General features: G+C 53.3%; 1 protein-coding gene across 9 annotated transcripts in view; it reads right to left on the bottom strand.

Annotated features, from left to right (window-relative positions):
* The window catches only part of DNM2 (dynamin 2), an 84,163-nt gene that overhangs the window by 17,207 nt on the left and 41,962 nt on the right, over positions 1-24,994 (bottom strand). For 4 of the 9 annotated variants that reach the window (XM_019801913.2, XM_011227639.2, XM_034657784.1 and 1 more), the window contains exons 4-14: positions 24,041-24,244; positions 21,441-21,539; positions 17,346-17,506; positions 14,319-14,461; positions 11,698-11,833; positions 10,397-10,464; positions 8,336-8,474; positions 7,289-7,375; positions 5,608-5,678; positions 2,384-2,435; positions 1,422-1,433 (exon numbers count right to left, since the gene is read on the bottom strand). In XM_019801913.2, the coding sequence (XP_019657472.1) occupies positions 1,422-1,433; positions 2,384-2,435; positions 5,608-5,678; positions 7,289-7,375; positions 8,336-8,474; positions 10,397-10,464; positions 11,698-11,833; positions 14,319-14,461; positions 17,346-17,506; positions 21,441-21,539; positions 24,041-24,244 (1,172 nt within the window). Of the gene's footprint in view, positions 1-1,421; positions 1,434-2,383; positions 2,436-5,607; positions 5,679-7,288; positions 7,376-8,335; positions 8,475-9,635; positions 9,775-10,396; positions 10,465-11,697; positions 11,834-14,318; positions 14,462-17,345; positions 17,507-21,440; positions 21,540-24,040; positions 24,245-24,994 lie in introns of all 9 variants that reach the window. The other 5 variants (XM_002921362.4, XM_002921364.3, XM_011227638.2 and 2 more) reach the window with 3 other exon arrangements.

Genomic DNA, 24,994 nt, shown 5'->3' with positions numbered 1-24,994 from the left:
CCAGGGAATCTGGCAGGAAAAGAATGACTAAACCTCTTGGGGTGCGAGGAGAAGGAGGCCCCTGGGCTGTCTGGAGGGAGGAAACAGTTCTGAGTTCAAAGAGAACCCGGGGGGAGGGGTGACATGGGGAAAAGCGGGAACCACAGGCCTAAGGACCAGCCATTCCTCCTGCCACTGCCCCCAACCAACCCTGCAGAGCGTTGGCTCTCTCTGCACCTTCCAGGCCCCAGGTGCAGCACAGCCCTGGCACAGGATCACCTCAGCTACTGCGAAGTCCCCCGGGGCTCACCAGAAGTTCCCTGCCAGAGGGCAGCGGCTGGGCCGCCCGGCGCCTCAGGGACCAGCAGTGGGAGAACATCCTGGAGAAGGAGGCCCAGGCCTTGCTCTCTGAGGTGGAGAGCTGGGGCTGGAGCCAGCTGCCTGGAGGTGAGCACCTTGAAAACAGCTCACCTCTCAGATGGGAGCAGCACCTGCTCCCCACTGGGCTGGCCTGGGCTGGGCCACACATGGAGAGGAGGTGTTCCCTACAACAGGGATGGCAAATACCATTCATCGTGGGAGGCCACACTGATCAGTGGGCAGCAGCTGCCACCTTAGTGAGAATTCCAAGTGAGCGTTCCGGGCGCAGCCGGAAAGGGTGCTAGGATCAATTAGTGACGACTGCCACAGGCAAAATACAGGGAAGGGAGCAAGTGGAACAGAACAGTCTGATCAATCATCATATCTGCCGCGGGGACAGGATAGTGGCAGCATCCAGGAGAGAGTCCCCTGATCAATCAGTCATGTCTCTCATGGGTATCAGAGGGATGTCATGTGCAAAGCTATCATACAGGAAAAAAAATTCTTTGACCAGTTAGTCACATCTGCCACAGAATGGGGAGTGGTGGCATGCTCAGGAAAGAATGCCAGGATTGATTAGCTATGCCTGTCCCTGGCACACGGCTGGGGAGAGGCACAAAGGAAAGAGTGCTGGATCTATTAGTAATGTCTGCCATGAGTGCAGGAGGAGTAAATTCCAGCATGATGATGTCTGCACTGGAGTGGTGGCAGCGGCAAGGAAGAGTTCCAGCAGGCCTTAAGCAAACTCTTCCCTGGCCAGGGATGTGAGGGGAGGGAAGCGTGGGGGTTGTTAGCTGAGTATTTGCCATCCCTGACCTATAGGAAACTAGCTAAATGTGTCAGGAACAGGCTGGAGGGGTGGGCCTCCTACAAGGATGGTGGTCAGGTTAGTGTCTGTGTGAGTCGGCTTATGCCCAGGGCAACACGGAGTCCAGTGGGCGTTGGCCATGGCAGGCGGTTTTTAGGTTAGCTTGATTTTTAGCTGTTCTGTTATTCTGGGGGGAAGGGACATTATGGGGTGGCGGGGTCTCCACCACTCTTAGGTTCTCTAATGTTTGCTACCACACGAAGTGGGTACTTACCAAGATCTCCCCCTTTGAAAATGCAAAGTTAGGATTGTGGGTAAATCAAAGAAGAGCAGGCAGAAGAAAAGAAACGTAAGGGACATGAGGGGACAGAGAAAAAGCAGGAAAAGCACAAAAATGGGAGGAGAGAAGAGCAGGGGAAAAAAAACAGCAAAAGAAAAAAAATTACATGCTATTAATTATATTCATGGTGTTAATATTTAATTCATTATCATCTCCCGAAACAAAAAAGCACAACATATGTATTACCTACGGCAAGCGCAAAAACATCATGCAGTGGTTACATCCTTCTTTTCCAGAGGGCTCTGTAATCGTGCAGGATAGCAGAGCCCCCACCCCGCCCCCACCCCCACCCCATCTAATGGGGAGAAGCAGGGTGGGCACTGGCAGAAATTTTTGTGAAGATGATGTGTTTTCTTAAAGAAAAAAGAGGCACCTGATACTGGCATATATGAAGCTGTTCATATTGTTCATGCCCAAGGCCTCTGGCTGGGGCATGATATCAAGTTAGAAAACCCTTCCCGTGGCTCTGGGCTTCTCTGGGTATGGGGCTCAAAGCACCCTCAGGCTCCCCAGAACTGCTTATCACAATGCAGCCTCCCACCCAGGCCCTCCCACAGATTCTGAATCTCTGGGGCTAGGCTGGGAAATCAATTTGGCTACAGACACCCATGGGTGACTGGGCTGCCCCTCTTTCAAGGGTCAAGTTCTAAGCGTAGCCTTGGATGTCAGACAGGGCTTGTGGGTGTACAAATTTGCCCCCCAGCCTGTGTCAGAGCTTCAGCTCAAAGACAGGTTTCCTGAAACATCAAAACCTGAACAGACTCAAGAGGCTGGGGAGTGGAGTAAAGGGTCCGGTGGGACATGCCACAAGCCAGGCACCATCATTGGGCTCAGTGGTCCCTAAGTGCCCATCCGCCCCCAAGGGTAGAGCTATGGGCTGCGGAGGGGTGGGCTACCTGGTTGGGGATGGCTCTCTTCTTGTTCAGCTGTGTGTTCCTCTGCTGGGCGCTGAAAACAAAGCAGAGAGAGGACTCATGTGGCGACATGCAGGAGAGACGTGGTGGGGTTCTCTCCCTTGGTGGGGCCAAGTGGCCAGCTAAGGGCAGAGGCAGAGAGAAGCCCCTTACACACAAGGGGCGCCCAAGGCAAAGAGTCGGGCTCATGCAATGAGAAAATGGATTTAGTTAAACTGAGGCTTTGAGGCCCTGACCTCAGCCACTCCTAAGAGCACCAGCTATTTCCAGGAGTCAAGGGCCCCAGAGCCTCCAAGGCAGGGACCTGAGAAGCTGGACTCCCAGGTGGCTGGGAAGAGGCCATAGTGGCTTCAGAGTAACCTGAGCACCAGGCTGCTTGGGGGTCAAACTTGAGGCTTCTTCCCACTCTCTCTTCCCATCCCTGATCCCAGCACCAGGTCTTCAATGGCTCTAACCACAGAGCTGGCCAGCCTGGGAGATCAGACATGGGATGGCTGCCCACCATGAAAACATCCTGGATGGCTCCTGGCCCATTCCAGAGGAGAGATAAGGTCCACAGGGTGTGTTTCTATAAGGTCCCTTACTCATCTACAGTCCCTGATCTCTTTTCTTCTTCAGCTATCCTGTTTCCTGGCTAGTCTGTGCCACGCAGAAGACGGTCACATATCTTGTATGGGGGAACCTATTCAGCTCCCTTGTTCATCCTGTTTTCCACTGGGACAATCACAGCACCACCTGCATACAACTGATATCTCCTATAACTTAGACATCCTATTTTCTTTTCTTGTCGTATTGCTTTTGGAACTTTCAGAATATGACAAGGCAAACCATCTTGTTTCATTCCTTTACTCGCTGCCTCTGGGGCTGTACCTGAAAGTTTAAGCTGGCTGTTGGTATAAAGGAAAGAGAGAGAGAGAAGGAGAGAGGGGAGAGACAGTTAAGGAAGTAGGCTTCTATTCCTAGATCATTAAAGGTTGGAACATGAAGAAGAAGGGAAGAATTTATCCAACAATTTTCCTAACATTCAATGAGTTAGTTCATCACAGAGCTTTTTCTCTGGGCCCTGGTTTTCGTGTTTAGAGGGCAGTGAGAAAGTACCCCAGAATATCTAAGCACAGGGAGGAGTTCGGTCAACAGGGTCTGAAGGAGACAGGACTGATTAAGCCACACACAGTGATGGCTGGATGCTAGTGAGGTTCCGGATGTGCTGCTTCCGAGGGGCTTCCTGGCTCCCACCTTCCCCTGGCAGCCTAAGTAGCTGCCCCTTTCCCTTGCCTCTACCCACTCAGGAATGTCTTGCTGTTGGGAATGGGGGTGTGGGAGGGAGGGGGGAATGGTGGGAGGAAGGAGTCCAAAGTCCTCCCCTCAGCCTGCAGAGCCCTCCTGGCAATGGGGTCTGGTCTCTCACCTCCACCTTGTTTTGGTCTCCCCAAGCCTCCCTGCTTCCTGGCCTTCCTTCCCCATCTCCAACAGTGTTTGGGTTCCCTGCCTGTCACCTGGTGGTCTCTCCAGGCCACATCCCTTGCTCCACTTTCCTACAGCATCTCACCTACTCTCCTTTCCAACTCTTGTCTGCCTTGTGACAACGTGCTCAACAATACATGTCCAGCCTGTGGGCTCTGAAAGGGCAAGGCCCAAATCTGGCTTGTTCACCGTCCTGCTCCAAAGGCCCAGCACCAGGCCTGGCTTTGAGACAGCGCTCCATGGCTATCCAGTGGGCCCCCGGGGACATCCCCCCCACCAAGCTGGGCCCTGGCTTGTGCCTGGGCTGGGCAGAGCCTAGCACCCTGGGCCCCGCCCCCAGCCAGGGCGACCCCGTTCACACACCAGGAAAAAGGCACACAGCAGGCAATACCCACCCGGTCACCAGCTGCTCAGTATAATAACAGCTGGGGGAAGTGGGAAGGCCCAGGAATCCAGAGCAAAGAGGAGTGGTCAAAGGAAAAACAGGAGAGATTGTGAGAAGGAACTGTGGATGAAGTGTGAGAAGCAGAGACATCAAAGTGAGGAAAACAGCAGCAAACCAAAGAAGGGGACCAGCATTTCAGCCCACACACACCCGGCGTGGGGAGCAGCTTCTGATCATGCTCTCACGTATTCATTCATTCATTCCTTCCACTCACCTACCACACACCCAGCAAAGATCAGCTGACCAACTGTGGTGAGAGCAACTGTGAACGTTCCACCCAGTAAGTGCTCAGCCTGGCACAGAGACCCTGGAGCGAAAGATCCTCTCATCCAGCCTGCTAGCCCAACACTGGGCTCTAACAGACATGTCACAAGAAAGCCTCCCTGCAACCCCACGGCCAGGCCAGAAGGCGGCCCTCCGTACTCAACACAAGCCTCACACAGCCCTGACCCCAGCAGTGAGGACGCTGTGTCTTAACTGGTTTGGTGCAGGTCTGTCTCTGGCACGGGACCTTCTTTTGAGGGTGGGGACCTGGGTCTGTGCTTGCTCACTGCTGTATCACAGAGCCTGACACAGAGAACACACACCAGGAATACCTCTAAGTGAATGCAAGGAAGCTGCCTACTGATGATTTTGGGATTCTGTTGGGCTCGGGGAAGAAGACCTTCTGGAGCCACCAGAACAATCCATGTGATGCCCAAGCCGGCTGAGGGTGGCCTCAGGGGCTGAGGTAATCACTGAGCGATGCTTGAGGCCGCCAGCATTTACATCTACATCATGCCAAAATCAGAGATCCTTGCTCTGGCCCCTTGGCCAGGTGCCATGGAAGGTTCTGGTTTTTAATCTATGGTGTATGGACGAAGCCACGGAGGGCCTGGATAGTGCTTCCCAGAGAGTAGCCCCCAGAGCCAGAGCCCCAAGCCCATGAGACACTCTGTGAAAGGGCCAAGTGCAGATGGGGGTATCTGGGGAAAGCTGCACAGTTCATGAAAGGCTCTGAGAAGTCATGCAGAAAGGAAAGCACTGCATGCTCCCAGCCTCCCCCCTTCCCAAGATGCTGACCACAGGTCTGCCCCACAGGAGGCACACTGAGGACAGTAAGGATGGGGGCTACTGTTAGCCCAGGAAAGCTTCCAGATAACTCTCAGGTGGCTCCATGCTTCACCCCAGGCCCTGACAGAAAGACCCTCTTGCCCTAGTCAGCTGAGGGAAGCCAACTCGACCACCTCCCTCGGGGCCTGGCTCTGAGGGCAGGCACTGGTGTCACCCACCAGCCGCTGTCCTGAAAAGTACATACTTGGCAAATCCAATAAAGTCCTCATGGTTCGTGTTGATGTAGGACTGCTCGATGTCAATCAGAAGAAGAATCTGGAAGAAAGCGGGGTTAACTATGAGCACAGAGCTGAGCTTGGCCAGGATGGCAGTGGCCAGAGCCCTCCCCACACCCGGCAGCAGGGGGGGCTGGAACCATACTGCTTCCCAGGCGGGAGACCTGGGAACACACATACATATACATCCCTCCAACACACACCTTGGGGTCCATCTGCAGGGGGAAAGGGGGCATGGGTACTTTGAACCTTCAAGGCCTCACAAGAAAGACTGGGCCAACAGAGCAGAGTGAGGCAGTCGTATGGCGGATGCAGGCACGGCCTCTGGGGCTGACCACCCGCGCTGCAGTCTCATTCGGCCCCTGCCTGGCAGAGTGACCCTTGCCCTCAGGTTACCAAACAGTGGAAAGGGGCACTGCATAGGGTTAAATAATTCACAGCATGTAAAGTGTTTAGAACAGCACCTGGCATGTTGTAAGTGCCGCATTAAAACAGCAAAGGCAATTTTGCCAGGCGAGGGCATGACAACAGTACACACAAACACAGGAACCTAGGAGCCAGTCAGGATGCCATTTCAGATAAGGGACAGGCCTTTACACAACACCATGTCCCTTCCTGTCATTTCACCGTGCCTCTGAGCACTCAAGCATGAAACATGCCAGGCACTTGGATCTTGTGGGGTTGCTGGAAAATGCTGGGGTGCTCTGTTTCATGGGAGCCACTGTTGCTGGTTTTATAAGGCCTGAGCACCATGGGCCGGAGCCCAGAAGTGCTGATGGTGGGACAACCGGGCAGTATGGTGTAGGGAAGGGACAGCCACGTTCTTGACAACAATGACAACAAAATGAACTGCAATCTTTTAAGCTTTTGATAAAACTTCTGGGCTACAGAAGCCACATGGGCTGGGGCGCAGGTTGACTGGGGGACCCTCTGAAGGACAAATGAGCCAGGTTCTCCTCCACTGATGGGCAACACGAGATGGCATCACAACTGAATACAACACAGAGGCCTTTTCTGGTTCTGGTTTCAACGCACACCCGCCAAGAGACCGTGGCGGACAACTGGGGGTAGAGACTGAGACTAGACATAGGCCCTACGGAGACGAAAGGACAGCCACGGGCTCACTCGGCACGTGACAGGTGAGACCCTTGCCGCAGTGGTGTGGGGACCATCCTTGTGTGCACCTGGACAGTCTCCACATGGAAACTGTTAAAACCTAAAAAGCACTCAAACACCGTCTGCTGGGAGAATGCATAAATAAGCTGTGGTCCACACGCACCATGGCCACCGCAGAGGGAAACAGCAACAACCTTCGCCAACACCGCGAACAATGGGGATGAGTCCCGAATGCTCTGTGCTGGGTGAGGGAGGGCGAATCAAGAGGCTATGTACTACAGGGGTCCCTTTGAGTGACATTCTGGACAAGGGAGCAGACTGGTTGCCAGGGCCTCAGGGGTGGGGGGGGGGTAAAGGACAGGAATTTTGAGGGTCACAGAAGGGTTCTGTACTTTGACCGAGGTGGGGGTCACCTTGCTTTATGCATTTGTCATTATTCAAGGCAATGTATGCTCAAGATTTAAGCACATAAAAAAAAAAAAAAGACATATGCACATAAATCATACCCGAAAAATAAAGCAAAAAGCCAATTACCTGGTCCTTGGTTCTCCCCTCCCGTTCCCGGATGTAGGTAGTGACGATTCGTTCCGTCTCTTCTCGCAAGCGGGGGTAGGAGCTGAGCTGGGGGGGGGACAGTGGCAGCATTGGCTGAGTTCATCATGGCACAGGAAACAACATGAACCACACGGAGAACATGGGGGAAGAGGAGTGACCAGGGGTGGGCCTACCGAGTCCCCACCCCACTTCTGTCTCACAGCTGCTCCAGCTGAGAGATGAGAAGGGGATGGTGGGGGGACGGTGTGCCAAAGAGAGTGACAGGGCACCCACTCACGAGCAGAGATGCTTTTCGAGAATGGATTTGAAAGTGGAAAGTGGCAAGAGAAAGTGGGTGGTGTGTGTCTGCTGCCCAACAGTGACGGCCACCCCCTCCACCCAGCACTGGTGAGAGCAAGGACACCGACTCTAATCAAGGCCACTGGGCCAGTGGGGTGGGAACTCTTGCCCAGCTCGTGAGTGTGTAGCACCTGTTCCAGGATGATGGGGGCGGCATCTGGGCCATCTACCTCAGAGGGACCCCCTTACAGAAAACTCTTGCCCAATCGTAACCAAACCAAACGCACAGAGAAGCCCACCTTCCAGGGTTTGGGTTAAGTCCACGTGTTGGGGACAACTGAGCAGACAGTCAAAATCACTAGTGGAAAGCCTCTGAGATGGCCCGTGACATGCAAACACACAGGTCTGCTTGCTGATCATGGTTCACGCTGGGTGATGGGGTGGAGACCCTCCTTCTCCAAGGGTTCCGGGAACAGGCACTGCCTCTTGGTGACTGTCCCTGGCAATACCCCAGGCCTCCCATCCCTGTCAGAGCCCAAACTGGGAACGCGGAACACCCGTGCACTGCGCCCCCGCCCCCCCCCCCACCGCGGCCTGCCCAGCAAAGCTGAGATGTCGCTTGGCGACAGGTGGCCCACGGAAGGGGGTGCCTGCTGAGGCAGAGTTTCCAGATGCTCAGGTGGAGATGAACATGGGGGAGGACAGATGCAGGACAAATGCGCAGGTGACAACAAAACCTTTGGTTACCTTCTCGGCACACTTTTTAATGACTGTGGCCAGTTCTGAGACCACGAGATCAACACACTTCAAACTCGGCTCTTTGAGCTTTACAATCTGTTTTTTCACAATGGCTTCAAAGGCCATGTCGGGGGTGAAGAGCCCCGTCCTGGGTCATGCGGAGGGCGGGACGAGGTAGAAAGACACCCAGGGACAGTGCAGGCCACACACGCGGGATGGGAGACAGAAAGAGAAGAAAGGAGAGTCAGCTCGTTAGTGACATGCAAGTAGGAGCCTGTGCCCGCATTTGCCCCGGAAGGTGCTTCGGATCAAGGAGGAGTCCTGGGTCGGAGGGGAGGCGGGGGCCGGGGCAGGGCTAGGGGGTCAACGTCACCGTTGGGACGGCGAAGGGAACGTGGAGGCCTTGAATTTTCACATCTTTTCTCCCTCTCCCATTTCTAATCGAAGAAGCTTAAGAAGCAAATGTGGGCTTTTCCAGACTGAGACAGAAGGCTCAAGCAGTTTCCCTCCCTTAGCAGACCGACCCAGGGCTCTAGGGCTTCTGCGGACGTTCAAGCACAAACCGCCCGCTGGGAAGCACTTCAGCTGTCTGGCCAGAGCGCGCTGCCCCGGGAACCAGGCCTGTTGGGAGCCCAGCGTGTCCCGCCAGCTGGAGACGGTGGCCCGTGAACACCAGCACACAGATCCCTGGGACCTAGTGGCTGGGGGGGACGTGCTGCCTGGGGGACAGCTCCTCTCCTGGAGGGAGTCAGGGGTACTGGTGGAGACAGCAAGGAGCCGAGCCAGCTTTGCTGGGCCGGGCACCCGAGCACTCATTCTGCTGTTGGCATTCAGGCCTTTCTTAGTGCCTTGGGGACAGAGAAGTGGCTGGCTCCAGGAAAGTCCAAGGGCGCCAGGTATTCTTCAAGAAGGGGTGACGGCCAGGGGGGTTCAGGGAGCTTGACCTCCAACAGCTGACACAGGGTCCCTCTCTGCTTCCCAGAAGGCAGCAAAGCGACAGCCCAACGAAACCCCCAATTCCATCAGACACATGCTAGGCTTGGTATCAGGGTCCCAGGGAGCCCTGCCCACCAATTGGGCCAGTTCTGGAGGCTTGGCACACCCGCCCACACACACAGATATCACGCCCAGGCCAACACACGCCCGCCCCAGCCCCAGGGAGAAGGCCACATTCTTGGAAACTGAGGCAGTCTGGGGGGGGGAAGGGCACCAGCAGGGCAAAGGCTGGAGCAGCACTGGGAGCCTGATACCAAACCCCCATACCCCCGCTTCCACAAGGCCAGGAGTCACCCTGCCGAGGGCCCGATACCTTACTGGTACACTGCCTAACTGTATTGATTAGCTCCTGGATAACCAGGTCGACACATTTCAGACAGGGCTCTTTCAGCTTGACGACCTGCTTTTTCACAATGGCCTCGAATGCCAAGTCCGGGGTGAAGAGCCCGGTCCTAAAACCATCCGTACCCGGGGGTAGGGGAGATAAGTCAGAGAGAAACAAAGCACGGTCAGCAATTTCATAGGCATGGGCCAGGTCCCCGAGAATGAGCCAAGGTCACAGCAAGTCTGGGGGTCGGATGCCTGCATCCACTGCCTGGAAACCCACAGGATAACCCAAGGACCCCATGGTTGATGTAAGACTGGACAACCAGAGTGACTACTTTTGTCGGATAACGGGAGAGGACCTTGGAGTCTCATGGGGAACCCGTGATGGGGACGCATGCTGGGTTCCTGTAATCGTGACTCAGCTCTGGCTCCCCGCAACCCCCCGGGGGCAAATCTACAGTGAGCTTTCTCAGCTGGGCTCATCCCAACTGACTGGGCAGTTTAACCTACATTTAATCCAAGGGCAGCAAGCAGCCCCGTGGCCTGTAACAGATCCACACAAGACAGCACACCCGCCCTCGAGTGCCCTTGGACACCCAAAGGGAGAGACTTAAAGCTACTGAAAACCACCCAGGAGCCCTCGCCAGGCCTGACACTCAGGGGACCCGGAGGGATGGGGGACCAACTGGCTGGACAGTGGCGCCGCGGAGGTGAAGGGAATATGGCAGCTCTCTCCCTGGAACTTGCCTGACTCCATGGATGTTCTTAATGGCGTAGCTGATCTCGCGCCGTAAATCCTTCTCGTCAAACTCCATCTGAGAGCAGACAAACACCCACATGCAAAGAGGTACCTGCCGCACCCCCACAACGGGTGCGTATTTGGGGAACATTATGTCCTTTGTGTGGCTGTTTTCACATGTAACACTATTTCACTGGTCTAAATTTTTTAAAAATATTAAAACCCAATTTTAGTGAGGATGGTTTGAAACGAACACTCTCTTTCAGAGGGAACATGAATTCACATGAACTTTTTTATGGGCCATGTGGCTGTACCAATCAAGGGCCTCCAAACACACAACTATACTTTCAGGGAGTTTTAAATGTTCTAGAAAACTACCTCGTGGAATTCATAAGAATTACTTATGCTCACAGAATTATTCGTAACTGCTAAAAAATGTGAAAACAACTTAAATGTCTAATAATGGGAGACTGGTTCAATGTATGATGGGACATCCATAAGATAAGACATTATCTTGCATTAATAATGCATGAAATGTTAATGACTGGTTTGGAAAGATGGCCACCATATGAAAAAAGCAGAGTACAGAGACACATAAATTGTTTTTCAAGTATGGATGAGCAGATGTGCTGTGTTGTGTGTATGCTGGGGACTTACCCACCTGCACAGAAAAATCCTGAGAGGGCAAACACCGAGATGCTAATAGTAGTTATCTGTGAGTGCTAGGATTCTGAGTGTTTTTCATCCCTTTAAGCTTTTTTTTTTTTTAATTGAAAATAATTTCACTGCTTTTTATAAAAATGATGTGTGTTCACGGTGAAAAGTGTGAAACTTCAAGCAAATTAACAACAAAATCTCAAATCCCAGAACCGACATTTTTATGACTATTCTTATAGATCTGTCTTTGCAGACACACGTGGAGACAGAGCCTTCATGAGGAAGGGTGTTGTAAATATTACCTATATGCTATGCTGTACATGCTGGCTCCTTAACCTGCCTTTTTCCCCCTTCACCACAATGAGGACATTTTCCCATGACTTCTATGTATTTTGCAAAGAATGTGTAATGTCAGAGGGCAAAAATGGAACGTTCCTATGGGTCTGCTGGACACCTCTAAGCTGCCTGCTCAGGGAAGGAAGCCCGAAGGTGACACCTCCCTCAGCACCCCCACCTCCACCACCTCTGCCCAAAGTAGGCAGAAGCCTGCAGGTAGGAGCTCAAGATCCTGTGGCCTGGGAGGCAGCCCGGTTCGAGGCTGTGTAGACGGGTGCCTGACCAGAGTCCAGAGGGCCCAGCACGGCGGCGCTACCTTCACCAGCTCAAAGGGAAAACGCTCGTGGAAGATGCGGTTGATTCGGGCGCCCCCAGAGAGCTCCAGCGTGTCCACTTGGTCTCCAGAGCCTTCAATCCTCTTTTCAAAGTCCACCCCAAACTGCTGGACCATCCTACCAGGAAAAAGAGAACCTAAGCATCAGAAGGGAAGGTTCTGACATAGCTCCAGAATCACGTTCTGAGTCAACCCATAGCTTACATGCTCCTTTTCATTTTTTTAGCAGCAAAATGTATGCATAGACCGAAACAAATAAATCACAGGGCTGCCTATGGCTCGCAGTCACTACACGCCCGGCCCACTCTACAGGCCCGTTACAGTGATTCATTCATTTGAGTGGGGGGGGGCGGTGGTATCAGTTCTTACTCTTTGCAGATGGCAAGAGTGGGGGGTGGGGTCACAGCTGAGCAACCTCTGCCCTGACCAGGTGAACTGTGCGTGAAAAGGTAGCCCTTCCACACAATTCAGGCGGCTTACCGCCACCTCCCAGCATTCCACCAATGACTGCTGTGATTCCTTGGACAAGTGGCTTTGCCCCCCTGAGCCTCTGTTTCCTCATCAGCATTGTGAGTTGATCTTAACAGTGTCCCCACATGGGGTCATTGTGAGGACTGAAGGAATTTCTAGATTTTATCATCTCCAAGAAATCACCACCAATCCTAAGAAGCACTATTAGTCTGTACCCCCGTAAAAGGGAAAAAATGCAGCAAATTCATGGTAATTCACCTACAACTGCTGAATTCAGAGAAATTTAAATGTTTTTCTTTTTAAAAAGTGCTCACGTAATTGATGAAATATGTTCACACCACACATGGGCCCTGGGAACCCAGCCCAGCCCTTAAAAAGGTCTCCAAGTGTTGCTGATTAGTACTGTAACCACACGAGCAGCCGAGAACTAAAGTATTTACTAGCGTTCAGTCTTCCTTAGCATTTCTAGTTGCTTCCCCAGACTCTTGCAAGGTCTGCCTTAATCATTTCTGTATCTCCACCCCCCCAAATTCTTGATCTCCTCAGGTTCTGCGTGCAGTCTGCCCCAAAGGGGAGCTGCTGCAATCGAGGGACCAGCCCCTGCTGAGCCAGTAGCACGAAGCACAGTTTGCAAGTGAAGAGATGTCCAGCTCTCGCGGGCAAACACGGCCAATGCCTGCAAGGTGCTGCGGCAGCCACGCCTGGCTGCCACTGAATGGGGTTCTCCCTGAACACCTGGCGGGAGGACAGGCGCAGGGTGTCTCAGATCCCAAGAAACTCTTGGCCCACTAGAAGTAAACAGTGTTAAGTTTGAGCGTAAAAGCATTCTCACCCCTGAACACTCCACCATACAGTGCTGAGAGTGGAGAGGGTAGGGGGACAGCATGGCTATGATGGCCATTGCAGGTGATGTCCCTCTGGTGTGTCCAGGGGAGAAGCCACATGTGTGGCACCATCTGCCTTATGAGCTGCCAGGGAGTTTCTGGATCCCACTCTCACCAAGCGCCGAGGGTTCCTGGCAGTCCAGAAACCAGGAGTACAGAGGCAGAAGAAGCCTCGAGAGAGCGAGCCTGGGATTGTGGGGCACACCTACTCCCCTGCCTGACCTCAGGGTGGCTGTGAAGAGTCCCCCACACTCTGAGATGGGACAGCAAGCACCGACGCAGGGTCAGGGTGAGAATCCCAAGAGACAGAGCAGAAAGAGCTGACACAGGACCAAGCTCCCACCCATCCCCCATGTCTGTCCTTCCCACGGCCACCAGAGGGCGCCTGTGCTACCCGAATCGCCATTCCTCCTTTGCTCAGAACCCTCCATGGCTCTCACCTTACTCAGGGCAAAAGCCTAATTCCTTCCTGTGGCCCGCAAAGACCTGAATGCTCTGCCCTGTCCCCTTCGGCTCTGCTCTCCCCTCCTCCACTCTGCCCCTCACTCATTCTGTTCTGTCATACAGCCTCCTCCAACACTGCAGGGCACAGTCCTGCCTCAGGGCCTTTGCACTGGCTGGGCCCACATACCTGACCTCTTCAGGTCTTTGCCTGACTCTGTCTCAGGGCAGCCTTCTTTTTTTTTTTTTTTTTTAAAGTTTTATTTATTTTATTTATGTGACGGAGAGACAGCCAGCAAGAGAGGGAACACAGCAGGGGAGTGAGAGAGGAAGAAGCAGGCTCCCAGCGGAGGAGCCCGATGTGGGACTCGATCCCAGAATGCTGGGATCACGCCCTGAGCCGAAGACAGACGCTTAACCACTGCGCCACCCAGGCGCCCCTCAGGGCAGCCTTCTTGATCACTCTGTTTTAGATGGCACCCCAGGCCCATCCCGGCACCCTAGCCCCTTTCCCACATTAATATTTCACCATTTAATGTACTACATGTTTTCTTATTTACTTATTTTCTGTTCCATCCCTCCCCACTCCCCTTTCTAAGCACATGGGGCAGGGATGGGTGTCTGCCCCATTTACCATGGCGACCGCAGTGCTCAGGACATGGCCTGGCACACAGGAGGCTCTCCACAAATGTTATGCTAAGTGAACAGATGGATGAATGAGGATCGGCACCCAGCCTGGCCCTGGGACCCTGCAGCTGGGCAGAGGCCCCAGTGAGCCAGGCTGGGGGGCTAGGGGGAAACACGTACTGCAGCAAGGCTTTGGTTTTGCGTGTGGGGTCATCGGGCCGGAAGTTCTTGTACTCCTCCACCTCCTTCTCCAGGGATAACAGCTGGCTCTGCAGCTTGCTCCGCAGGGCTGGCAGTGACTCCCTGATGTGGTTGGTCAGTTGCTGGGGGAGGGAGAGAGGCCAGAGGTCACAAGTCACAGGTTAGCACAGGCGGGATGCCGGAAGGGGCCTGCCAAGATGCCCCCAAGCCCAGCACACCCCCCAGCCTCAGGAGAAAGCAAGGCAACTATCTGCCTGGAGTCACACTAGCGCATGGGACAAGGAGGGGTGGTATGTGCTGACCACAGCAGCAAGATGCTGTGAATGGCCCACTGGGCCTCCGCAGGGCAGCTAACCAGGCTGTCCATGCCGACCTGCAACAGCCCCCCACAAGTGCTCCGGTGAGAGGCCCAGGAGGCCACCAAAGGACCCACGCACTGAAGGACTGGCTGGTGGATGACGGTGCACGTGGGCCACAGAACAACAGGCAGATGGAGAGACACGGGGACGGGCCCTATAAATGAAGACGGAAACAGCTCCCCAACGAAAGGAATGTACATAGCACGTGCTCCCTTCTGTGAAAGACAGGGAGAAAGGAGAAACGTATTTTTAGTTGCCTGAACAGAGAGAGGAAGCTCCACAGGAAACAAATGCGGAAGAAAGGCCAGAGTGGGACAGGCGGGTGGGAAGGGGATCTCTCACTGTGGCCCCTTCTCCCCTCCTCTTCTGCTTTGGAATCACATGGATTTGTTCACTGTTCACAAATTGTAAGCAGAAGCAGCACTGTAGAAAAGGTTAGAGAGTACACCTCGGGATGGTGGTGACAGAAAACTGAGAGAGAACGGTATAGTCCTGTCAAGGTAGAGAAAGAACTAAGGGAAAGCAAGGGAAAGAAGGGGCAGGGGAGGACGGAGAGGGAGGAAGTGGGGAGGAGGGAGAGGGAGGTAGTGAGTGGGGGGTGATACAGACACAGTGGCCTCTCTGGGCCCTGAATGTCACTAGAAGGCAGCCCAGTTAGTGGTGACACTGGCCACCGCTGGGGAAAGGACCCACCACCAGATGGGAGGAAATGGGATATTCACTATATTTGGGCTGTATGACTTTATTTTTTACTATAATAGAGAGAAAGAAAGGCAGAGAGGGAGAGAGAGATGGAGGGAGGGAACAAAACAAAAGCCATAAAAGCAGCTATTACCCTACAAGTGAAAAGCAGCACTTGCCGCCATCTCTCCTGCAACAGACAAGAATTTACGAAGCATCCATCCTCAAGCTAGAAAAAAAGTGAGGGAGCCTCGCGCCCCAGCTCACCACACTCTGCTTATGACTCTGATGGCCCCGCTGAAGTCCTCCGTGGCGGGGGCCCTGCCCCAGAGGCTGGCCCCCAGAGCCCTCTGTGGGAGCTGCAGGCCTGAGTGGGGGGGCATCGAGGCTACACACTCTGCAGACCTTCACCCCGACAGCATCCTAGAGCACGAGAGCAGCCCATTTTGCTCACGGGGAAATGTGGGCAGGGGGTGGGGGTAAAGCTCCAGGAAGTGCCACGATGCAGAGCCAGGCCCCGGGGGGCCAGCTCGGCTCCTTGCGTGCGTACCAGCCCTCAGAGGAGGCCCCTGCCACCTGCGGGGCAGTTTTACTTCCCTTCCTCCCCCTCCGCCCCTCTGCCCAGGCCAACCGCTTCCTCCCACTGGACACATCCCGTCCCCTTTGCTCCCCTCAGCTGCCCTCTCTGCTTGCTGTTCTGCACCGGCTCTGCCGGCCCCCATCACTCCCTCACCCTTGATTGCGCCTCTACCTGGGGACTTGCTCTGAGTCTGTGCCCCCACATTAGAAATAGGCCTTCCCCAAGGACAGAACCCCGCTCTGGCGTTGCCACTGGGCCCCCACGGCCTGCCTGAAGGAACAACCCTCACTGTGGCTCTGAGCTCTTCCTCCCTTCCAGGAAGCTGCCGTCGAGTATCCAGAGGGCACATCCTGCAACCCTGGGTGGGCAACCAGGACCGACCCTGAGGCCAGACACGCCTGTTACAGCATGCCTATGGAATCCCGCATCGGGAGTTTACTCTCCAGAGAAATCTGCACATGAGCAATACGATGGTATTCACATTAACGGCCACCTTTCTGTACCAGGAAGTCGCTCTCCGAAGAGATATTGGCTAGACAGCCTGCGGCCCGTGCGTTTAGAGGCTATGAAGCAACCATGAGAAAGAACGAGGAAGGGTGCTTTTTGGCACGGCCAGCACTCCAGAGATAGCGCTGAGCAGAAAAACCCAAAACCAAGGGCCGGTGGGGGGGAGGGGGGTACAGGGAAGAGGTATCCACCACTACATCATCCTGTATGGTAAGAAAGGGAGAACTGTGATTCTCGAAAGTCCTTTTTGCTTCTATGGAGAGAAAGAAATGCAGGCAGGGTTAACAGTGGCGCCCTGTGGGTGGAAGGGGGGGGAGATGGGGGGGGCCTCAAGACACACTTGTTGTTTACATTCCCTGTACAGACAGAGGGGCGGAAAACAGTGCTACAGCGAGTGGCTGCTGCTGCTTGCCCCTGTACTTCACACGGCAAATGTGTGCAGCATGGATGCCACAGCCCCAGGGGGCCAGGACGGTGACGGTTCCCAGCTGGTGCCCAGGGTACAGGGTCTCAGACAGGCTGGGCCACTCGGTCAGAGGCTGGGCTGGACTTTGGACCCGCAGAGCTCAGGCCCCACAGTCCTCCTGCTGAGGTCCTGTCCAGCGCTCCCAGCCACTCTGCCTTGGTGTGGGCCAGGCCGTTGTCCCCCAGGTCACCAATGCCACAAACCATATGCAAACTTCTAGGTACGCTGATTATTCCAAATATTTAATTATAATTAATAGCAACAATAACAGCAATGGTGATAATAGTGCCGCTAGTGACTCACAGAACACCCACCTTTCCTCAGGCCCCAGATCCAATGTGGGTGGAAGCATGTTGCGCTATGCCAAGACCAGCAACGTGGCGGACTGCACCGGCGCAAAACCCTGACCGTACCTGATTCAGGGCCTTCTGCAGGTGCGGGGTGCCCATGCGGTCGGCCATGTGCCGGTATGCCGGGTGGGAAAGGAAGAACTTCCTCTCGGCCGCCAGCGCCGCACGGATGTCCTTCTTGCCTTCGATGTCCTTCTGGCTGCGGTTCACCACACCGACGTAGCCTGCGGGGAGAGACGGTCAAGGCAGGGCCAGTGCCAGGCGGGCCAAGGTGCCTAGATGCCCACTGTGGACCGGGCACAGGGCTGGGCTAGGTGCAGGCACAGACACGGACCCCGTCCCAGGTCACTCACAGATTGCGCCACAAGCCAGACCCGTGCCTCAGAAACGCGGAGAACGTGAACACAAAGAGCGATCCTGAAAAGCAACAGAAGTGCCTGGAGGAAGGAGGGGTCACGCCCGGCCCAGCGCGAGGCAGGGGACAGAGGAAAGCTCTCGAAAAGATGAAACCCCCAAACTGAGCTTTAGAGACAAGAAAGAAAACCACCTCAAAAAAGAAGGGCAAGAGGGACCAGCTCATCCTGCCAAGTATTAAAACCTGTTCTACAGCTGTTCCCTTTGTAAAGGTTGGATATATCGGGGCAGGTATGTCCAGAGAAATGAATGGAACAGAACAGAAAAAAGTCTAAAACCACACACAATGGGCAGGCAGGAACTGATGGCTGACGCTTCGGGGCCAACAGGAGGGAAGCTTTTTAGAGATGACTGTATGTGGGTTAAAATTTTCTGAATCAGACACAAGAAAATGGTAGCCGTGACTGTGAGAAATAGGACTTGCGGGCGGGGCTGGACAACCTTCTTCGCAGACCCTTCAAAATCATCTTGGAATTCTTTAATCATAGAAAACAGGATTTAAGATAAAAATGCTAATGGGAAGAAAAGATCTGCCCTCTTTGAACATGAAGCAATTGGAAGAAAAGCGAAGGGGGATGGTGTTCAAAAAGCCAGAACAGGGGCACCTGGGTGGCTCAATCAGTTGAGCATCCGACTCTTGATCTCTGTTCAGGTCTTGATCTCAGGGTCGTGGGTTCAAGCCCCGTGTTAGGGCTCCGTACTGAGCATGAAGCCTACTTAAAAAAAAAAAAAGCCAGAATAGTCATGGGCCCCTGAGTGTGGATGCAAGGCGCCCAGGAGTACGGGTGCGTGGGTGGGTGTCATGGGACACCAAGAACTCAGCCAAGTGGCTGACCATGGTAGGTGCTCAGTAAACAGACATGGTGACTGTTACTCATTGCGGCTGACATAATGAAAGTTGGAGAGGTGGACTGGGGAGATGTGGCCAAAGGCCCAAAGGGATGCATACGCACAGATATAGGCCGCTCTCAGTGGGGGGTGCTCAAGGTTTCCCGTGGGGAGGAGGGGAGTGGTGCCTGCCCGCCCTTTATCCTGCCAAGTCTTGTGCAGGACTGATTCCCTTTCATTCCCCCATCTTTGCCTTTATGTCCATTTTACAGATGAGGGGAAGAGACCAAGGTGAGATCACAGAGAGGGGTCGCAGGAGAACCCAGATGTGAACCCGGACCGGTGAGAAGCCCAAACTCACTATCACCCACACAACAGTTAGCAGGAGGAAATAGCGGGGAGCAGAGACAGTGGTCTGGCTGGGATTCTGGTTCCGGAAAGTACAGGAGTTCTGAGTCTTCTATAAGCCAAGAAAAAGGATGCAGCTGGAGAGATTCTAAAAGCCACAGGACAAGAGGAGAACAATGAGGGTGGGAGGTGTGATGGCACAAGTCAGGAGCCGGCAGACAGCAAGGAGAGGAAGGGCTGACTTTCTTGGAAACAGACAGGAAGGCAGAGGAGGGCAGACGCAGACAACAGTGAGGGGAGAGGAAGGAAGCCGAAGAGGTCTGTGTCATCCAGCCACCCAGCACTGATGCTAAGCCCAGGTAGCATCCTTTGGGGATTCACATTTAGGCCCAATATACGTGGGGTCGGGGTGGCTGGCGGAGGGGATGGGGACATGTGGGCTCTGCTTCCCTCTTCAGCACCAACCCTTCCTTCCTAAAGCTGTGGCACAGACGCACTCTTTAGCCCCTGATCCTGGCAGCCAGCTCTCCTTACTCAATGTCTCAGCACAGCTGGGGCAAGGTGGAAACCAAGGTCCGAATGTTGTCCCATGCCCATCCCACACACAGAGGAGGGAATCCCTGGGGGCAAAAGAGAAGATCTAAATGGTGCTGGCAACACCAGCGCGCCAGAGGGTTCCTACAGCAGACAGCAGATCCCCCGAGGGAAGGAATGGGGCAGGAAAGGGAAGTAAGAAAATGGCTTAAAAAAATTACAAAATTAAAGCCTAGATGGACACTCAACACCATGCCACAGTGACAAACAGCAACGACCGAAGTGTCCAACAGACTGGGCTTGAGTAGTGGCCCACAAATCCTCATACAAGGGATTCCACAGGACTTCTGGAAGTCACCTTGAAGAACATTTGCCTGTCATGGGGAAAAACTCTGCTGTTCTGCTAAATGAAATGGAAAAGTAGGTCGCAAGGTGGCAGGACACAGGAGAGCTGGCATTCCAAACCAGCTCTGTCACATCCTAGCTTTATGAGCTGCGGCAAGGTACTCAGCTTCTCTGTGCCTCAGTTTCTTCATCCATAAAATGGGGATAGGAATAGAGCCACCACAAAATCTGGATTGTTAGCAGGATTCAGTGAGCTCGCACACAGAGTGCAGAGCAGTGCCTAGTACATTACAGACTTAACAAGTATTTGCTATCCTAATTTTTTGAAAAGACAAATATTTAGGCTACTTCTGTCAGAAGATCTAAACTTGATCCTAAATCTGAAGCATATCAAGTTCTCCATCTAGATTTAATTACCAATTTATAGGGAACAACTGGCCCAATCCCAAGTGTGGGACATATCTGGTTTCTTCCACAGAAAAATGGTATAGGAGAAAAAAAGGGGCTGGTGGGGAAGCTGTTCAACCAGAAACTTAGGTATTTATGTGTAAAACAATACAATGCCAAGGATTTGCTTTGTAATCCCCCAGGAAGCAATAAGGGGAGGACGTCGAGGGATTTGAGATTAGCTGTGTGTTGATAACCACTAAGGCTGGGTCTGTGGGGGCTCCTCATACAGAGTTCTCTCTCTACTTTCAAGGATGTTGTTTAAAAGTTCACAATAGAAAGTAAGCATGAACATTAATAAAAATTATGAATCCTGGGCGGCCTGGGTGGCTCAGTCAGTTAAGCGTGCCACTCTTGATTTCAGCTCAGGTCATGATCTCAGGGTCATGGGCTCGAGCCTCATATCGGGCTCCACGCTCAGAGGGGAGTCTACTTGGGATTCTCTCTTCCTCTGCTCCTCCCACTCATGCACTCTCTCTCTCTCAAATAAATAAGTAAAATCTTTAAAAAAAAAAAGAAAGAAATTATGAATCCTGGGGCACCTGGGTGGTGCAGTCAGTTAAGCACCCGACTCTTCGTTTCAGCTTAGGTCACGATCTCAGGGTTGTGAGATCCAGCCATGCATTGGGCTCCAACCTCAATGCAGAGTCTACTTAAGACTCTCACTCCCTCCACCCACCACCCCTCCTCTCTCAAATAAATAAATCTTAAGAAAGAAATAGAGAAAGAGAGAAAGAGGGAGGGAGGGAGGGGGAGGGGAGGGAGAGAGAGAGAGAGAGAGAGAGAGAAAGAAAGAAAGAAAGAAAGAAAAGAAAAGAAAAGAAAAGAAAAGAAAAGAAAAGAAAAGAAAAGAAAAAAGAGAAAGGGAAAGGAAAAGAAGAAAAAATTCATTAATTAATTATGCATCCCAGGGAACGTTTTCGGAAGAGAGCCACAAAGTATGAACTAATGGGAGAGGCTATGCTGTGGATGACTCTGGCTTCCTTTTTCTGTAGGCTTGTTTATGTTCCCCAAGTAAGCAGGTGTTAACTGTGTAACTGGAAAGTCAATGTGTACAAATCAGAAGAAAAAGACACATGAAAAAGCAGTTACTCGGGGCAGTGGGGAAACAGGCAGTGGTAGGCGCTTATCTGTGCACACTTCCTGGCATCGGTCCAGGTTTCGGTAATGATAAGGACAACAACATCATCGTTGGAACATCCTCCCAGCCACTGCGCCCCATGGCTCCCAGCCCAACCGCACCTCTTCTCAAGGGGAGCAGCTTGTTCTCCAGGATGTCCCTGGCATCAGTGCCTTCGTCCATCAGATCGAGCTTGGTGATGACGCCGATGGTCCGCAGGCCTGAAAGAGCCCAGAGGTCAGAGGATGCCATGAGGGAGGGGCCTGGGCCGGCAGCCTGCAGGGTTCCCCACTTCCAGGCTGTGAGACCTGGGACAAGCCATAACGTCACCAGCCTGGACCCCAGTTTTAGTCACACCAATCTCAGAGGGTTGTCCATGAAGATAAACTGGCTTGTGACAAATGTGCAATCAGGAAACACTGGCCACCATCATTGTCATTCCTGTGACCTGCCGACAGTGTCTTGCTGCCACGGTGTTAGGGGGAGACCTCATGGAAACTCAAATCCTGGCTCAGTCTCCATGCTGCGCTGAGTTACCTGCAAGGTCCCATCATCACATGCAAATCCACGGCGACTGTTTCCAGGGTTACCTTGCACCTGAATGGCCAAAATTCCACTCTGGAAGCCACCTCATCGGATTCCTCCTGTCCCCAGCACACCTCGAATCAAGGGAACCCTCCTAGCAAAGCTCCTTGCCTATGGATCCCCTCTGTGACAGGACCCATGTACAACGGTGGACGTGTGCGTATGTGTGACACAGGAAGCCCAAGGAGATCTCCAGAGGGTGCTAAGGGGTGGCTTCCAGGGGCTGACAGTTGTGCTCTCCCTGGCACCCCTGCCTGTTCACATTCTGCTGTGAGCCTGTGAGCTGCCATCACCTTTTTGAAGGGCAAAGGGGCACAGCTGTGAATATCCACAAAGCTCGCACCAGGCAGGAAGGGGAAGAGGCGGAGGGAGGGAGGGGATGGGACTGGGTGGGGGGTCTGGGGGCCTGGACTCTACTGGAAACACTGGATTTCACAGCATTATTTATGAAAGACCAGAAACAACCCAAATGTTAAAGAACAAAGAAGAGGCCAATAGCGGCCAGCTCCATGGATGCTGCGTATACGTGTCCCGATGGTAACAGGGAAACACGCACACACGGTACGGAAAAATAAAGACAGATCACCGCATTTTTTGAAATATGAGTTTACACAGGAGAACAAACTATGAGAGGCTATTTACCAGGTGTGGCCACTGGTATCTCCTCGGGGGAAAGGAAGCAGTCAGTATTTAGGTTCTGTGTTTTACAACAGTGACATTTTGGGGGTAATAATTACAAACACTTTCAAAGCCAGAACAAAAGCAAGCATCAAGTTCACAAGTGTAACTGAACCCATGCCCATTTCCTCACCACCTGATCAAGCCTCCGTGGCACCTCTGTCACAATCATGCTCCATCCCTGAGACTGGACTGGGGGCACAGGGAGGCTGTGGGGGGCCCACGGGTAGGGGCGGCCTCTCCTGGGAGACCATGCCTGGGATGACCATGGGGACACAGTGTGTCCTTCGCAGGACAAAGATATTCAGAGCACAGCCCTCGACTCTGAAAAGCTTGCAGTCTGTATGAGAAAGGATCGTCAGCTCCTACCCTTCCAACCCTCCACCCCTCAGGCCGGACTCGGGACCGGAAGCCAGGGAGTGGAGCACCAGAGCCCGTCTTTCCCCAGCTTCTCCCTGGTTCCCAACTCCCTCCGAATCACCCTGGACTCAGGCAGTCGGAGGGCATTTTGCAAACCGTGTTTCAGTATGTGTCCCACTTCACAACCGCCAACACATGCAGGACCCACCCAGCTCCCCACAGCAGCCACCAAAGCCCCTCGGACGGCCCCACCCCTCCCTCACCTCCTCCGCTCTCCCTTCGGCTCACTCTGCCCCAGCCACAACGGCCTCCTCACCATATCCTGGGCACCTGGGGCTCAAATCAAGCCCAGCCTATCTAGCATCACCGGCCATTTTCCAGGATTTTGCCTCTTTTCATCATTCATCATTCTGGTCTTGCCTGAAACCTCACATCTTCAGAGGCCTCTGACCCCCCTCCCACCCCAGCCACACTCAAAGGGTCGGATTTTCCTCCAGTGCTGACTTCTGGCTGAAACTGGCCCATCTGCTTATTTTCTTATCTTTTTCTGTCTCCCTCTCTGGAACATCAACTCACCAGTGGCAGGGGTCCTGTCAATTTTGTCCCCTGCAGGGTCCCTAAGGCCAAAACAGAGCCTGGCATATAGCAGGTATGTAACTGACACGTACTTACTTAATGGCCCAAGGAAAAGTTTGACCCGGAATGCCCCAAACCAGACACGCCACAGTCCCCACTGATCCCTATTTGCCCCATCTGGCTTCACTAACTCATCATCCTTTTACCTTCTCTGCCTGACCCCTGAGCAGTTACGGGAACATCTCCAGTCCTCTCAGCAGCTCTACAGGCTAGGACTGCTGTTGCCATTCTGACAGAGGGGGACCAAGCTGAGGAGAAATGCCCAACTGCCACAGGACAGCCTCCTGGGGCAGCCCTCTGGCACTGCGGGTCCTCACAGGAGATGCCGTATCTCAGGAGGGCCTTTTCCTAGGGGTCATATGCCAAAGAGAATCCCAGTGACCTAGAATCAAGGATGCTGGGCAAGCTGCCATGCTCCCAGGCCCTCAGAAGGGGAACGCCTACTGCAGGGCTCAGCAGTTACCTTGTGGGTCGACCTCCTTGGCCAGCTTGAGGGCATCCGAGTTGGCCAGGTCCATGTTGGCGGGGGTGACGGCGAGGATGAGGCTGCTCTCCCGGCTAATGAACTGCACGATCATGTCCTTGATCTGGTACTCAATATCTGGGGGCTGGTCCCCCACAGGCACCTTGGTGATACCCGGGAGGTCGATGAGGGTCAGGTTCAACACTGAGGGGAAACCAGAGGGAAAGGTCATCAGAGACAGAGGAGGGGAGGCAGGCACGGCCCCACAGCTACCCAGCCCACTTCCCCAAGTGCTGGGGGGGGTCAGGCCACAGGACTCCTCCTGCCCTCCAACCAGATCACACCTTTCGATTCAGTAGCTCCTCTTCGAGGGCCCCCTCCTACAGACAGCCTCTCTCTATTGCGGTGATAACGGTTTTAAATCGGGACATTTGCATCGGCAGGCTGGAATTGCTCTCAGTGGCTAAATAAATTTCGGCCCATCAATTCAGCCATGACCAAAGGCTGCTGTTTACCAATGTTTACCATAAAAACAAAAAGATGATACTCCAATAACAGACACACTCTGAGATGTATTCATACAAAGGAGGTATTTTATATTATGCTACGATCTGAGTAAAAGTGATGAAACACACATGCATGATATACACACATACACGTGCGTAACTACTGACTCAGGCGTCAGAATACAAAGTATGTTCATGATATCGAGGGCAGGGGAAGCTTTTGCTCTACACCCTTTCATAATTTTTGAATTTTTATGCCGTGTACAGGCATCATTTATTCAAAAATAAGTCAATTTAAAACTTCACCTCCAAGAACTCATGCTGAGGAGTTCAGAGTCTGCTGGAATATTCCCCAAATGCCATCTGAGTTAGCACCCTGGGGCCACAAGTTGTACATGGTGGCAGGCTGCTCTAGGTAAATGATGGAGTTTTAAAATCAGAGCATTTT

Source organism: Ailuropoda melanoleuca, chromosome 4 (genome assembly GCF_002007445.2).
Source record: "Ailuropoda melanoleuca isolate Jingjing chromosome 4, ASM200744v2, whole genome shotgun sequence".
NCBI classification, from domain to species: domain Eukaryota; kingdom Metazoa; phylum Chordata; class Mammalia; order Carnivora; family Ursidae; genus Ailuropoda; species Ailuropoda melanoleuca.
Note: the sequence above shows the minus strand (reverse complement) of the source record. Positions and strands in the feature narration are given on the sequence as shown.